The sequence below is a fragment of the Eurypyga helias genome, unplaced genomic scaffold (assembly GCF_000690775.1).
Source record: "Eurypyga helias isolate BGI_N326 unplaced genomic scaffold, ASM69077v1 scaffold9344, whole genome shotgun sequence".
Taxonomy (NCBI): domain Eukaryota; kingdom Metazoa; phylum Chordata; class Aves; order Eurypygiformes; family Eurypygidae; genus Eurypyga; species Eurypyga helias.
Genome location: NW_010244307.1, coordinates 3,114 through 18,711, shown reverse-complemented (window position 1 = coordinate 18,711; position 15,598 = coordinate 3,114). Strand labels below are relative to the sequence as shown.

Below are 15,598 nucleotides of genomic sequence, written 5' to 3'. Positions count from 1 at the left end.
CAGCTGCGGCTGTCCCCGCAGCCGGGAAGGAGGAAGCGGGGCGGAAAACGGGAGTAACTTTCTCTGAAAGCTGCCTCTGCGGCCTCAGCAGCTGGGAGACGGCGGCCTGGGCTTTTGTAATCGGGAAAAGTAGCTTATACGTTTCATGAAGGCTTTGAGGGTTTTGTAACATGCTTCTCATAGAGGCTGTTTACTCATTGCTGCGGGTTCTTCCAGTTCCTAATGAGTTTCTCCTCCCCTATTCCATTTAAAAATGCATTGGAAGAATCCCTTATTTATAAAGAACTTCTGCCTCCCGTCACTTTTCTTTTTGCCCTCTTGGAAAGGCGTTGCAGGATGTTGTGCCAAAACAACCACTGCGCCACTGGATCGAGTGAAGATTTTGCTGCAGGCTCATAACCACCATTACAAGCACCTTGGTAAGCTGGCTGCTGCGCCTGCAGTTTGGGGGTTTGAGTGCAGTGCCCTGTGGCTTGGGGCTGTTGCTTTAGTCAGCTGTGTGGCCGGTAAGAAAAGGTCGCTAGGCCGACAGAAGGTTGTATCAGTCTGGTCAGCCTGCGCCGCCTTTTGTTGGTGTTCAGAAGGAAAGCCAAAGCCCCGAGTGAGGCGGTTGCGGTGCTGGTTGACGAGTTAGAGACGGAGATGTCAGAATAATCCTCAATAAAGCATGTGAGAGCTAGGCTTGATCTTCCTCTTGACTGAAGCCAGCCGGAGATTGCTCATCGCAAGTTCAGAGCTTGGATGGTTTATGTAAAAACCGTCACGGCAGGTAACTCCTGCTGCAGTGACCGCCCGTCTCCAGGCGCTCTGGGAATCGGTGCTTTTCAGAGCCTGGTAGCCCACACCGGGGGCTGGTGAGTACCAGACGGTGACCACCAAATCCTGCCGGACTGGTGCGCAGCCTGGCTGACGGGATTTGAGGACAGAAGTGGATCTGTGTCTGGCGCAAGGCGCAGGTGATGCGGATTCGGCATCTGTGTTGCGTAGTGGTGAGAATAAACTGAGTTGTTCAGAACCATTCTCCGTGGGGCTGTAACAGTGTCCTCTTGTGCAGAGTATTTGAGGTACTTTATGTCATTTGTTCTCGAAATATGTCAGAACTTTGGAAATTTGTCAAGAAAAAAAAGATTTTGAGTTGGTTAATTTTCTGTGTAATGAAACTTGGGATTTTTTAACTTGGACACTAAGGATAGTGATTTTTTTTAAAGTCTTGAAACAAAAGTCAATGGATAGATATTGACTTCGCTGAACCAAAAAGGGAAACGCGGCTAATGTGGCGTTTTGGTCACACAGTCACGTGAGTATGCGCTCAGATCTGCGGTCTAAGAATTGAAGGCTGAAGTAATTGGCTTGACTGATATTTTAAATCCTTATCTTCTGTTTGCTCTGCACTGTGCCATAACTGGCAAGTAAAATCTTAGCTTCGTCCCTATTTAGGGTGTTAGATGTGATGCTGATTGTTTGAAACGTGTCTGACTTGAATGCATGTTCCTCTTACATATGGGCAAAAAAGAAAATTACGTGGATGAGATACCTGTGAGTGCAGAGACACAGTAGATCAATTAACCAAAGCGCTCACTAAACCTTGTTACTGCCTTCGCTCTATGACATCTTAAAAATACATTTAATGTCGTATTCTTAGAACCCCGGAAACTAACTAATTTGTTTTATTTAAACTTCAAATGAAAGTTTGTCAGCTACTCTTTTTTTTTTTTTTTTTTCCTGCCTGCAGGTAAGATAGAACTGTGTCTCATGTACGGCTCTTAGGCTGCTGAGTAGTTGCATGTGAATGAAAACTGTTTAATTGTTACGGTTTATTCCTTTACAAAAACTAAAAAAGTCAATTGGATGGCACTTGTGCATAACTAATAATATGTTTATAATAAAACTGTAGGCTTGGCCCAACCTTTGTGTGATCTTGCCTTATTTCCCACCTATTAAAAGGGAATAGGATTGCTTCTTGTTGCAACAACTCTGGGACAGGAAGTGTGAGATGTTTAAGTTGTAAGTAATGAGAACCTTAAACTTGTTTACTTCATTTCCTCAGTGATGCATTTAATCTGTAACTTAGCATGTAGCAATATTAGATTGTTTTCCCATGGGTCTTGATTTTTAAGCGTTCCTTTATTTTGAATTGACTGAATTGCAATTCGACCAGTTTCCTTCCTTCCGTTGCTCCTCTTAGCTTCAGCGGGTGGATGGTGTTGTCTGAGATAGGGCTGCTTGCCATCCAGGCAGGTCATGGAATGCCTGAGTTTGGAAGGAGATGCACTGAGCCCCGGAGGTGAGAAAACTGATAAGACTTAACCTTAAACCTGCTGCTGGCAGTGTTGGGGCATTGAAAGTGGATTTTCCACTCTCTGCAGTCACATGAGCAACATGATCAGGCATTAATTCTACACATAACTTTCTTATTGTCAGTAATATTTGCTTGATGTTGTTTTTTTCTCCCTCCCCCCAGTGTAATTGTTAAATACCTCTGTTTGTATTGCTGGCAGGAGTGTTTTCTACCTTGTGTGCTGTCCCCAAAAAGGAAGGTTACCTCGGGCTGTATAAAGGAAACGGGGCAATGATGATTAGAATCTTTCCATATGGCGCAATTCAGTTTATGGCATTTGACCAATATAAAAAGGTAGTGGAATTTATTTTGTTTTCCTGTGTGTTTTTGCTGCCTACAATGAACACAGATTCTTTAAGTGATCGAATCTAACACTGAAACTTTAGCGTGTCATTGATTAGCTGCATGTCTTTTCTAAGGTTGCTTTATCTGAATCTCCCCATTAAAAATGTCAGTGCAACTGTGAAATTTTTTGTAGTGTTGCTTAAGGAAAAAAATCTCACTGATGTCTGTACTTTTGTTGTTGAGAATAATACCATTTTTTAAAGAGAAAATGGTAATCTAAAGACTGCTGCTATTTGTATTGCTATAAAGTAGCCCTTAGAGACTAACGGAGGAACCAAATTTCAAATGGAACCTCTTTATTACATTGTGTTGGGATTCTTAGTACTAGATGGAAGGAATAACTTAAACTGGGAAGTCTGTCTGGAGGTGACCATTATATTTGACCTGACAAATGAATGCGTCAGGCTCTAGATGAAAATGACTGGGAAAGAACGTGCTCATTTCAGGATCCCACAACATTTGTGAATTCCTTTCTGCTCTCGTGCATTTACTCTTTTATAATAAATACATAATAAATCCCTGAAACATCTTTTGGAGGTCAGGTGTTAGCTGGAACATGTTTTTAAACATTGCTTAGATGTGGTGAAAAATGCCATTTTACTGTTAGCAGTGAGGGAGTCCAAGTTAGAAAGGTCAGATGTAGTACCCAGTGAAGTAAATTGCATGATCTTTACTGAAGACAGTGTGATTGAAACTGTGATTCTCTTCCCTAAAAAGCAAATTTCAGAAGGCTGATACCAAGAAGTAACTAATGAATTTCAGATCTTTAACTTTTTTTGTGGTGTAATCACAAATGCTGTTGATCTGTGCTTGTTTTATGTTGTGCTGAATAGGAGACTGCATGGCATGCTTTATGATGAAATGATTTCTGAATCGCCAGATATCAAGAAACCATTTAGCATCACAGCAGTTTTTGATCTATTGACTGACAGCAAACATTCAGGATGTTTTGCTGGAATGTGTAAAAGGAAAAAAAGCCCCACCCACTTCTTCAAGAAGGAAGATATGAAATGATCTTTATAGCAGAAACTGCTGCTTAAATAGTCCCAGTTTTTTGATAAAAGCCTGGAAATTAATTTCTAACTTCCTTGAGGACATAACGTAACTTAGGAAGTTCTTGTTCTCAAATGCTTGTCCAATTTCTCTTTTTTTTTTTTTTAAATCCAATTAGTTTTAATAGCAGTATGTTTCACATGCTGTGCGTGGAGGACAAATTTACTCTTCTGAAACATGTCACTTTTCAACTTTGCTTGGTGTCCTTTGCTCTCTATCATGCACCAAGCATAGTATTCAGTTTGTCTTGTTTGACATACATTGAAGATAACTAAATAAACAATTTATCTAATTTCTGAAGTAAGCAGTACAAATACTTTCAATAATCGTTGTGCTTGGTTAGTGGAATTTTAGCACATTAATGCTTTTAATAAGAAATTGGTAAGAGCAACAATGTTCAGAAAATTCTTTTAACAGTGATCAAGTGCTCTGGTTTAAATTTCTAGTGTTGTAAACTTCTTGGAAACAGCTACAGGGTTTGCCCTAATGTGTTAATAAACTGTATACTATATTTCCCTGTATTTTCTGATGTATGACTGTTGTAAACGTTCCATATTTTGTAGGTAATAAAGAAGCAGCTTGGGATTTCAGGGCATGTGCATCGATTAATGGCTGGATCCATGGCAGGTATAGTTTTGTACTTGGATTGCAGACATCCCTTTTGCTGGAAAGTTAATATTTGTTTAGAGGATGATTTGATGTGTTTTCAAGTCAAACTGTTGCACATTTGTATGAAGCAAAAATACTAGTAAATGGTTAATGTAAGAGTTGCCTAATTGAAAGCTGTTTGCCTAAGAGTATTCTTTGTATTTGTTCAAGCATTGAATTCTGTGTCATGTCATAAAGCACAGATTTTATAGTGTTTATTATGGCTTGGGAAAAAAAAAGAAAAAGCCAGTGTCTTCAAGAGAAAGTAAAAAGACTTTAGCAAGTTTTAGTAGCATTGGCTCATCAGCCTGTCTGCCGTTGCTACTAGGCTGAATATAAGCCCATAGAAACAGAGAGAACTGCAGCTGCTTTAATAGGGAGATTTTTTTGGATTTGCCAAGGATGTCTATATTTTTCAACATCCAGTGCAGGATTGTCATGATGCTCTTTCGATCGTATGTGTGAACAGTAAAAAAAATGATTTATCAATTAGAGCAGTAGGAGTAGAAAAGCCGATGTGTAAACTGCATGATTACACACTTCTGTTTTCCTCTTGCTAGTCATTCAGCCGTAAGTAGCTAAGAAAAAACAGGGAAAGGTAAGTAATAGTGGACTGATTTTTAACTGAGGTGGTTCTTCATGTGCCTTTACTTTGTAAAGCAGGCTTGATACTGTCTAGTGACAGGTCTTAAATAGTTATGCCATGAGTATTAGTATTTAGCTTCTTTTGGAATAAGAATAGTGGGGTTTGTTAATACTCCCTTTAGTTAAAGTAGGAAGACCTCACAAAGGTATTTTGGCTTTGCATGCCATCAGAGGAAAAGGAAAGAGAACAAAATGAAGCAATTCAGAGGTCCTAGAAACTAGTAGGCCCCATTTAGCAAGATACATTCCAGAACTTGGCTGGCTTTCGATCTGAAATAGGTGTTAAAAACACATAGATTCTTTTTTTCGTTCTTTCTTTCCCCCTGGCTTTAACTGGACTAAAGAACATTTTAAACTTATTTTTTTCCAAAAGCTTTTTCAGGAGCCTTGTCAGAGACCTGTAACCTGACTGTTGAGGCACTGAGAACACATTCAATAATCAGCTTCACTCTGTCAGTGTTGGACATGCTGGAATTCTTTGCGTGGATAAATTAATAGCATCTGGCATCGTTTTAAGCACCTTACTGGTTAAATCTTCTTTGTGTGGTTAGAGTAACAGAAATAAAACCAATATACAGTACTATCTGGAAACCATGGTCAAATTAAATGCTTTGTGTTGGTGCCTTGAAGTACAGGATAGTCAACAGTCTGGTATTGAGAACCCCAAAACTGAGTACATGAGCTAGACGTCGGTGAGCAGTGAAATGAATAGAGCGGTCAGGTATCCCATGTGAGTGCCTTACTATTTGTTTACAAGGTGGCATTAACTGCTTTTTGGGATACGACATAAAGAAGAGGGGAGGTTTTATATCAAGTATGCCAAGAAGATGCAGAGGAGGGAGGCGTGACTACAAAAAGTACAGAGTTTGAAATCTGATACAGAAGTTCTCTAGATTTGCAAACAAAATAAGAAAATACTTTTAAAAGCAATTGGTAGTATTTCTTGTTTTAAGTCCTGTGGCTTAGTCTCTTGCTGGGTCCAATAAGGGTTATTGTTCTGTTTCTTCCAAGTTTAAAATGACTAAAGGAGATGGTGTGCTGCATACACCACAGTGTTGGAGGAGAGGGGTCTTCAACAGTTTTCTGGAACCCAGTTTTATGCAGTTGAAAATGGATAACCCTTGTTTCCCTTTCCTTTTTCTCCCCTCTACACCATCTAGTCACACAGCTGTCTGCTTTCACTTCTCCGTACCCTACTGATACTTAAATCTTGCTTATGTCAGTGTTTCCAACAGTACTAGCGGTCAACAGACCTGAATCAGCTTCAAAGCGGTGAGAAACATTTGAGTGTCTTCTGTAACTGATAAACAGGATCAAAAGCACATCCACAGGGAAAAACAAGGCAATGAGGATGGGGGTAGTGGAGTGAGAGAAAAGAGAAACCTATTGTAATGCATATATTTAAGGAGGCCAAGTTAAAGTTACTGTGGAAACTTTAACTCTGAATTTCCTGAGCCTTGTGTGATTTAAATTTTAGCTGGAACACCTCATTAACAGATAAATGGTATGTAACTTCTTTTAAGGAAAGACAGAGATGGGGAGAAGGTAGAGAAATCATAGAGGTTAGTGGGGTTTAGGAAACAAAATGCTCAAATAACATCTGTATCACAGGATGATTTTGCAAATTCTTTTTTTTTTTTAGTTTTCTAGTTGAAAAATCTGCATTAAAACACAGAAATGTGTATTTCCTCCTCTGCACTCGATTAACTTACAAATAAAAAAAACCCCAAACAAACAACCAGAAAGGACTAGATGTTACCTAGAATAAACTCGGGTTCCATGAAACTGGTACAGAAAGCATGTTGTTGTTTTTATCCTTTTAGTGAAAGTGATTGTAAAATAGTACCTGATCTAGGAGCATACTGTCTCAATTTTAAATAGTATGTGATTCAAATGTTGCCTCAATTAGTAACTGTTAAAAGATTCGGTGCTGTTTATGTCTTTAAGTGCAATTCTGAAAGAAACAATTATGTATTGGAAGTCTAGATATATTAGGACTTGTAAATTAGGCAGTTCTTTAACCTGTCTGATAAATATTCCTTGCCATCAGCTATTTCTTTGTATGCTTAGTTCCTGAAGCTTTGTTTTGTTCAGAAGATGCCTCCTTGATAGATTAATCTTTGTACTACTTAAGGAGCCTATCTTGTGCAGTTCAAGGCTGTGACTTGTGCTTATCACTTTTTGAACTGTATACCTCTGCATCACCTGGTAGTATTCAATTTGATCTACGTATTTACAGATAAAGTACAAAGAGCATGACACGGAAATTATAAAAACTCGTGTATCAGATATGTTTACAGTACCTGAACTTTGTAAATGTATGTCATGTGGGTTTTTTTCTTGCTTCAGGTTGGTTTGGGTTTTTTTAGTTTTTATTTTCAAAGGAAGAAGATTATTAAGAATGGAGGAATAGTAGGGAAGTTGGGACACAGAAATAAATCCTTATATAGGTAATTTCATTGTCAAGTCCCAAAGCCTGGGAACCAAATCAAGGACAGTCTAATTCCTGTTGTGCTTCACTGACATTAAGTCTTAGTAAAGGTCTGTGTAACCCAGTCCCCAAGAGTATCAAAGGTGCTTGAGACAGTATGGTAAGTGAAGAATGGGCTTTCCCTGACTTCCTCATAAGAATTTACAATGAAAAAAGCCTGTTGTTTTTGAAGAAGTGTTTCCTTAAAGGAGGGAGGAGCTACAATGCCCTATTATGATTATTTCAGATCAGACACTGGGAATTGCAGTATGTATCTCTTAACTGTTGAGATACCTCTAGTTCTGTCCTGTTTAACCAATCATGGGAGATGTTTGCCTTAACTCTCATTATTTTGTATCTTTGCTTCCTCAAGACAAGGAATCAGCCTTAAGATGCTGTGCTCTGACTTCTGATAATTGGTAATTTGCAGACTTGACCACAATGACTTTGTGTCCCAAAGCTGACTGCCATTCCTCTCAGAAAGGGTAGTGTCTCTTCTGAGCCCCAGAGGAAATCTTGTTCCCTCGTACGTACATTTAGCTTAGATGAACTGTAAGCAGTAACATGCCTCCCAGTTGCTTCAAGAAAGTGTATTTTGTGGCTGATGTTAGAAATCCCATTTCTTTCAGAAATCATGGCTAGAGGATTTTAAGAAGTAGTAAAAAAATTTTCCTGTTTAAATCCTTACTATGTATGGTTTCTTTCAGTTTTGCCCGATTTCCCCCCCCCCCCCCCCCAGTTCTGCTATTTTTGGACTGTGATCACTAGTTAGTGCATTCACCAAGCTCTTGGCTGGCCTGTTTGCTAGCCTCTGTTCAGGGAATATTCCTGGGTACACGAGCACTGGGAAATAGTAGAGTGCATGATTGGAAAGAGAAGGGGGATAAAGCTGTCTGTTTTCTGAAGTGGGATGACTTTCCTGTGAACTCTTAAGCTCTGCAAAAGCTTTTTTCCCCTCCTTTTTTTTTTTTTAACTGCATGAACTCATCCATTTTACAATGTTTCTGGACATCTTGGTCAATCTGTTAGGAAAAGGCTGTAGTCTGAGGGATTGCATTTAATAATGTAGGTCAGTGGAAACAGTCCTAAAGTTGTTCTGGTGTTTTGCAGTTTCCAACTTTTGAACCCTATGGGTGAGACAACATCTGAAATCACTGCAGATGTCTGCTTTTTGTTCAGAGAAATCATCCAAAAATCTATGAAAGAGATGTTTTTGTCGTCTAAAATATATTACTGATAGGACACTCTAGAAGGCCACAAACTTTACTCTCAAGTGGCAGTTGACCAGTGTCGGCTTTTTGGATAGCTCACTTAAGGTATTAATTAATTTTTTCTCTCCTCATCTAATCCTGATATATTCTGCCAGGTCATCCTGCTTACTAAAGTTGCCTTTTTTTTTTTTTTTTTGTCTCCAGACATGAAAGTTATGAGGAGCTTTTTGCTGGAGTAGTGTTGGGTTTGTGTTTTTGTTGTTGGTTTGGTTGCTTTTTTTCCCTCCTCCCTGTTGTGGTTTTCTCTTGACATTGTAGAAAGGAGAGGAAATGATACACCTACAAAAAGAGATATCATTAAGAGACTAAAATTTAAGAGGAAGTGGCAATTTCCTGCCAGCATAAAAAGTGTGCTTGTCTTCTGCAGGACCAGTTTTCAAGGGTGATGTTCAGCGCCTTTGCAGCAGCTGCTAGAAAATTGTATCAGTCACAAAGGTTTTTGCTTTCTCTTTCTCCTTTTACCAGTTGTGTGGGTTTTTTTTTGTGATGGTGGTATACCTCCAGAAAAAGACCTCTGGTTTTAGTAAACAGTTTTAACTATTCCCTCCAAATCATTTGTCAGCAACTGAGTGGTTTACCTCCAAAACTAGTGGTAAGAAAGAATTTGTTCTTCAGGTAACTGTTGGAGGAGTCATTCTCTGTACTCAAGTTCTGTTTCCAAAATTACAGTTTGGACACCATCTAATCAGTTTTACAGCAGTTCATAACTAGGTGAATCCCAGGATCTTTTTTTTTTGGGCATCTGAAGTCTAGAAATGGCTTTTTTGGTCAGAGTTTTAAAACTGAAGTGCTGTTGTAACATGAACTATTTAAATGCAGCAATGCAACACAGTTAAGTACAGTGCTATCCTGACTTTATGTTAAATTTTATTAGAATATATTTAGTATTTCAGATGCAGTAGATAGATACGTGTATCTATATCCAGTCATCACATCAAATTCTGACACAGCCTTTTTGAAATGAAACATGTAAATTTGGTGGTTTGATTTTTTTTTTCTTTTGTAAAGATATGGTAGGATTAGGTTTCATGGTAGCAATCCAGTAAAGCTGATGCACTTGAGTAGCCTGATGCTTATGAGCTGTCGACTTGAATAAGAGTGTTCTTGTGAATACAGTTAGGCCCATAAATCTTTGGAAAATCAAGGCCTAGGTGTGCAGCTTCAGTGAACACCAAGTACAAACATAGATCCTACGTGTGTTGCTGAAGTTAGTGTTCCTGTTTGCTGATTGTGACTGTTTCTTTAACAAAATAATCTGTATGTACTATTATATTCACTGCCACAAAAGGAAATTCTAATTTTCAAAATAATCCTAGATTCAGATAAGGTGTAGGTGAGTTTTGTTTGCTTGTTTTGTTTTTGTTTTTAATAAAGGTATTACAGCAGTGATTTGTACTTACCCTCTTGATATGGTTAGAGTTCGTCTGGCGTTCCAAGTAAAAGGGGAACACAAGTACATGGGAATTATCCATGCATTCAAGATGATTTACACAAAGGTATTTTTTCTTTTAATCTTCAGTCCTGTCAAAGCAAAATACGCTCTTTAAAGAATGTTGCGCTGCATTGAAAATAGTGGCTTGGTGGAAAATAACCTGACTTCATTGTGTGCACAGTGATTTTTTTTAAAATATAAAATATTATCTGGCTGCTTCCTTCTATTTAGGCTGTTAGGATGTAGCTCAGCCTCATGTAAGTGGGAGCTCAAACACAGCAAAGAAGTTGCTTTTGAAGAACAAGTAGTAATGATACAAAAAAATAGGGGGAGGAGGGATGTGTATAAGGCAACAATGTCTCCTAGATTATGATGCTGGATGTAGATTTTTCTCCTTCATTTTCCCTTCTTTATCTCCTATGGAGCCAGGCAGTTGTCCCCTCAATTCTTCAGACACAGGAACTGGAACTTGATGTTAGCTCCTTGGTGCTAGGTGATGCTAGTCAGATTACTGTTGTGTGAATCCGTATGAACAGACGTATAATTTGTTAAGATACTACTTGTAATTCTTGCCACAAATGTACTTGTAATTTTCTTTCCAAGGAAGGTGGTTTTAGGGGGTTCTACAGAGGGCTGATGCCAACTGTTGTAGGAATGGCACCGTATGCGGGTAAGTTAAAAAGAGAATGTGGCAGTCCTTCAGCAGTTATGCGTGCTACTAAAATTACATAATATATTTGCATGCCTAGTTAATTAGCTTCTATTAAAATCAAGGATTCTGTGTTTTGGTTTTTTTTACTGAATGGAGAGGGTAGGCCAATAGAAGCATTTGCAATTCTTCAGTCTTAATCTAGTGTTGATCACTGTGTGTTAAAGGATCTTCAACAGGCAAAGCTTAGGCTTTCTGAAACTTGGAGTTGAGAGGGAGAGGGGTAAAGTAGTGGTTCTTTCTTTTCTGCTTCCCAGTTTTCCCACAAGAAAGCATATAGGCTATTTCTCTCAGGTAGATCGGTGAGAGCGCAGAGCGCTCTGTGGATGGAGACTTAGCGCCTCTGTGTATTGGCTCCATCTCCTGGTGACTCTTAGGGAAACGCTTACACAAGCTAAAGCAGTGGGTGACGTGGGATGGAGGAGCGTCAGAGCTGCCCGGCTAAACTACTCGTATTTAAAAAATGAGATGTTATTCAGTTAAAAAGATCCTAGGAGTTACTCTTAGTGGAAATTCCAATCATTTAAAAACCCCACAATCTAGCTTATTTAAAGCATTCTTTTAATGTTAATTATAAACACTAGTTCACTTGGACAGAAGCTACTGTAGATGTTCAAAATAATATTTGCCTATTTCTTAGTAAGAAAAACTTCTAAAAGAATTGTAAAATAGTTTCATTTTGTAATTGCAGCTTTTTGTTTATGATGACGATGCATCAGAAAATAGTTTGCTTTTTTATGAAAGTACATAAAATTAAATTTCCTTTTAGGTTTTTCATTTTTTACCTTTGGTACCTTAAAGAGCATTGGACTTGCTCAAGCACCTAACTTGCTTGGACGGCCTTCATTAGATAACCCCGATGTCTTAGTTTTGAAAACACATGTAAATCTGCTGTGTGGTGGCATAGCTGGAGCGATAGCTCAGACGATATCGTAAGTTTGGGTATTGTTTGGGGTTTGTTTTTTTCCCTATATAGCTGTTCATTCTAAAGGAACTTTTATCTGAGAATATGATTTTATGTAAGTCTAGTTATTAGTAAGGCTTTTAAATCATGTTAATTAGACACTGCAATTCAGTTATTTCCGATTTTTTCCTTTACTTAATCTCTATTTAATCTTCAGGGTCTTTAAAGATATATGCATTGAGCCAATTATACAAATTCACATAAATCTCATGAAACATTGGCATCTTGTTTAGTAAGCTATGAAGATTTGACCATGAACGTGATCTGCAGGATTTTATTATTCAAGTTTATTTCCAAAACAATGTAACCTGTGATGCCACAGAATTAAAAAGAAAAACGGGGGGGAAAAAAAAGTGCCAAGTCTTAGATATTGTATTTGGCATTATTTTTTTTTATTACTTTGCCTGCTTTCTCCATTCTCATGCTGTCCTTGTCACATTTTATTTTGTCCATAAAATTAATTTATTGGACTTACGGCATCAATTTTTTACTAAATCACTGCTTTACAGATGTCAGTTTCTATTAATCCTTAAACTGTTAATTTTATTTTTGATTCAGGTGTCTTCTCCCTCCAGCGTTTTACAGACTATTTCATATTCTCATCTGATCTTAATGTGTCTTCCTTACTCATGCCAAATGGAATATGTGTTAAGTGATGTGATTTGCTGGTTTTGGTTGTATACGGAACTCTCCCTTTTTGGAGAGCTTTCAGCTGTGTTGAGAATCTGAGCTGGATTCCTGACTCACTGAAAAGAGAGCTTGGAGGCTTCACGTGGACTTCTTTGTATTCTTTTTTTAAATGATATTCATATAGTCATCACATGTCTGGTTGATCTGCTGTTTAAATATCTCCTCTGTAGGTATCCCCTTGATGTAACTCGTAGGCGAATGCAGTTAGGAGCGGTTCTCCCAGACTCTGAAAAGTGCCTGTAAGTATTTTCTTTTCAGCTGTAGTAACTGAATTCTTAGGTTTCTGAGCAAAGTTAAATTCTTAAGTTTAAAAAAAACCCCAAAACATAACAAAAACACCCCCCCCAACCTACTATGTTGTTGATTTCTTCATTGTTTTAATGAATAAGTGTCCATGCAGACAAAACTGCCATTATCACTCTGGGGTTAAAAAAGCCCTGAAATCACAATGGCACTTTTGTTAGTAATATTCTGTTTGTATTAGTAACACTTTTTTGTATTGTAACTCAACTTGTGATGTCTGTCTTTAATATCAGCTGGATCCCTAAGATACTGCGTGCTTCTACTGAAATGAAATGTTTCAAATTATTTTTTAATGGTGCAGAATCTGTTCTATAAGATGATTTTGCATAATACTGCTTTATTTGATCTTTTTTTGCATTTATGGTGATGTCCCACACCTCACACTTAGTTGGGGTTCCTCCAGTGGAAGCACCATAATAACCTTAAGATCACAATATTAAATCAGCTCTCACCTTTCATAAACAACCTGGATGTTGCTTACTGCAAACGTTGCTGTTCTGTTTTCCTTAGCAGCTTTAACACTGGTCCTGTGGGTTTGTCTCCATAGATCTCTTAAGAACTAGGTGAAACAAGTGTCCTCTATTTAAAGAAAGTGATTTTGACTATTGATTATGTGTATCCAAGAATGACTTGGGTTCTTTTTTTCCAGTACAATGGTGCAGACACTGAAATACGTCTATCAACAACATGGAATACGAAGAGGATTATACCGTGGTTTATCTCTAAATTATATTCGTTGTATCCCTTCCCAGGCTGTGGCTTTTACCACGTATGAACTTATGAAACAATTCTTGCACCTCAACTAATTTTTTTTTTAAGACTTTCCTATAAAACTACACTATCAGTCCTCAAATTATATTGGCGAGTAAATTACTTGAAGTTTAAAAAAAAAAGCAAGCTATCTGTTACTGTGGAACTGCTGTTGTCTGACATTTTTAGTTGCCAAAGTGTGGTTAATTTCCTGGAGTCAAACCAGGAGACAGATCAAAATAAACATTAGTTAGATCAAGTGCAAAAAAATGTTTATAGCTTCTAGGCTTCATTAGATTAATGCTAAGAATTAACCAGTTTTAAAATGACACCCACATTTTTTATACGGGTTTCAAGCTGTTAGTTATTTAGCTTTATCACCATTCCAGGAGTTACACACATGGTTACATTGCTTTTTAAGCTAGGAGTTAGACACCTGTTCTTTAAAAATTAAATTGAATAAACCGATTTGAACAAAACGCAGTGATTTTTCGTATTCAAATACTTGCCAGCTCGGTAGAGGCTGACCTCAGCAGACCACAGCTTAAGCATCTTATCATTCTTTCTTTGTACAGGTTTTCTGTATGCAAGAACAATGCATATATCTTCAGATTGCTACATGTGAAAGTCTGTTCAACCATTTCAATAAAAAGTGACAAGATGTATGTAACGTTATTAGAAATCTTGCGATTTGGAAGCCAGTTTCTTGGCAGACATTCTATTCTAAAAAATGCTGTACCTACGCAAATAAAACCAGGGGGAACTTTTACAGTGACAAGTGCTAGAGAAGATCTCCTTGAGGCAGTTAGTATGGGCCTAATCTTACGAAGCATTTCTGTACCTGTTCTGTGGAGCTGAATGTTCTCTATTCAGTTTATTGGAGACTGAGTATTTTATGAACTTTCCAGTACTGGCTCATGTAATCATGTTTGTCCCTCCTTAAAACAAACAAGACCGTGTGCTGCTGCATTTACTTATTTAGGCATATGGACCATATTCAGCCTCTGGCGCAAGAAAAGAAGACGAAGATTGTGTCGGAGTCTGTAGATGTGTGTATATACCGTTTCTGAAGTATGGTATGCAATAGACTCTTACATGTTTTCCTCCTCCTGCAATTCATTTTGTAGAGGAGACTGTTTTCCGGGCTTGTTTATACATGACTTGCATTGGTACTCTTTGATTTTACTCACTTGAATCAGGAAACTGTAAAGCATTTACTTTAAGTGCTGTTAAGTTATTTATTTATTGTAAATATTTTAGCGGTGTCTTTTAAGAATTGGTAATGGTTACTTTAAGTGGTGTGATGGTGTGAGCGATTTGCTTAATTTTGACAAAGTTGACCAACTGGATTTTGAGTTATCTATTCAATACCAACTTTTGTGGCTTTTTTTGGTTTTTTTCCAGTTTCTTAAGAGTATGTATTTCTTTGATATTTAACAATGTAGCTATGGACAGAGAATGAGATGGATTTGAATTTATTTTATTAAAAATTTTCAACTAATGTTTTTGTGTGATTTGTATGTGCTGCAGCCAGTATGAATGCATGTTTCTGGAATTATCTGTAATTTTGCCCTTGTAGGTAAATCTGCGTAACACTGGCATTCTTAATTAAGAGACAACAAGATTTTTCATCTGATCTTTAGTTTCACTTAAAGGAAAAGTACCCAATATCACAGTGAATTTGTATCTTTTAAATTCCTTCCAATAGAGCTAAATCCACTGTATTAAAAAAAAAAAAAGGTGCCATTTTTCTTTCTTGTATTGTTTTACTGTGTGAGCAAATAAGCATCGTCTGAGGTGGCATTTCTTTGTCATGTTAATACTGTTTAAGGCTGTTTAATTTAGTTTTAGGTCTTAATTTTACTAAAAACAATGTATTTGAGGAACTCAGGTTTGAGCAGTGTCATGAAAAGTTAAGCAGTTCTTACACAGAATAAAGGAGAATCCAATATATTCACTCCTGAGAGGAAGAGAACAGTA

At 37.7% G+C, this 15,598-nt stretch overlaps 1 protein-coding gene across 1 annotated transcript; it reads left to right on the top strand.

The window, feature by feature from the left end:
- The first annotated feature begins 253 nt into the window (after window positions 1–253).
- Window positions 254–14,065, top strand: SLC25A16 (solute carrier family 25 (mitochondrial carrier), member 16). Its single transcript, XM_010149699.1, has 8 exons — window positions 254–419; window positions 2,499–2,632; window positions 4,300–4,363; window positions 10,145–10,266; window positions 10,806–10,872; window positions 11,681–11,843; window positions 12,736–12,804; window positions 13,518–14,065. The coding sequence occupies exons 1-8, from the start codon at window positions 254–256 to the stop codon at window positions 13,672–13,674; spliced, it is 942 nt and encodes a 313-aa protein (XP_010148001.1). The 3' UTR covers window positions 13,675–14,065.
- Window positions 14,066–15,598: the final 1,533 nt, after the last annotated feature.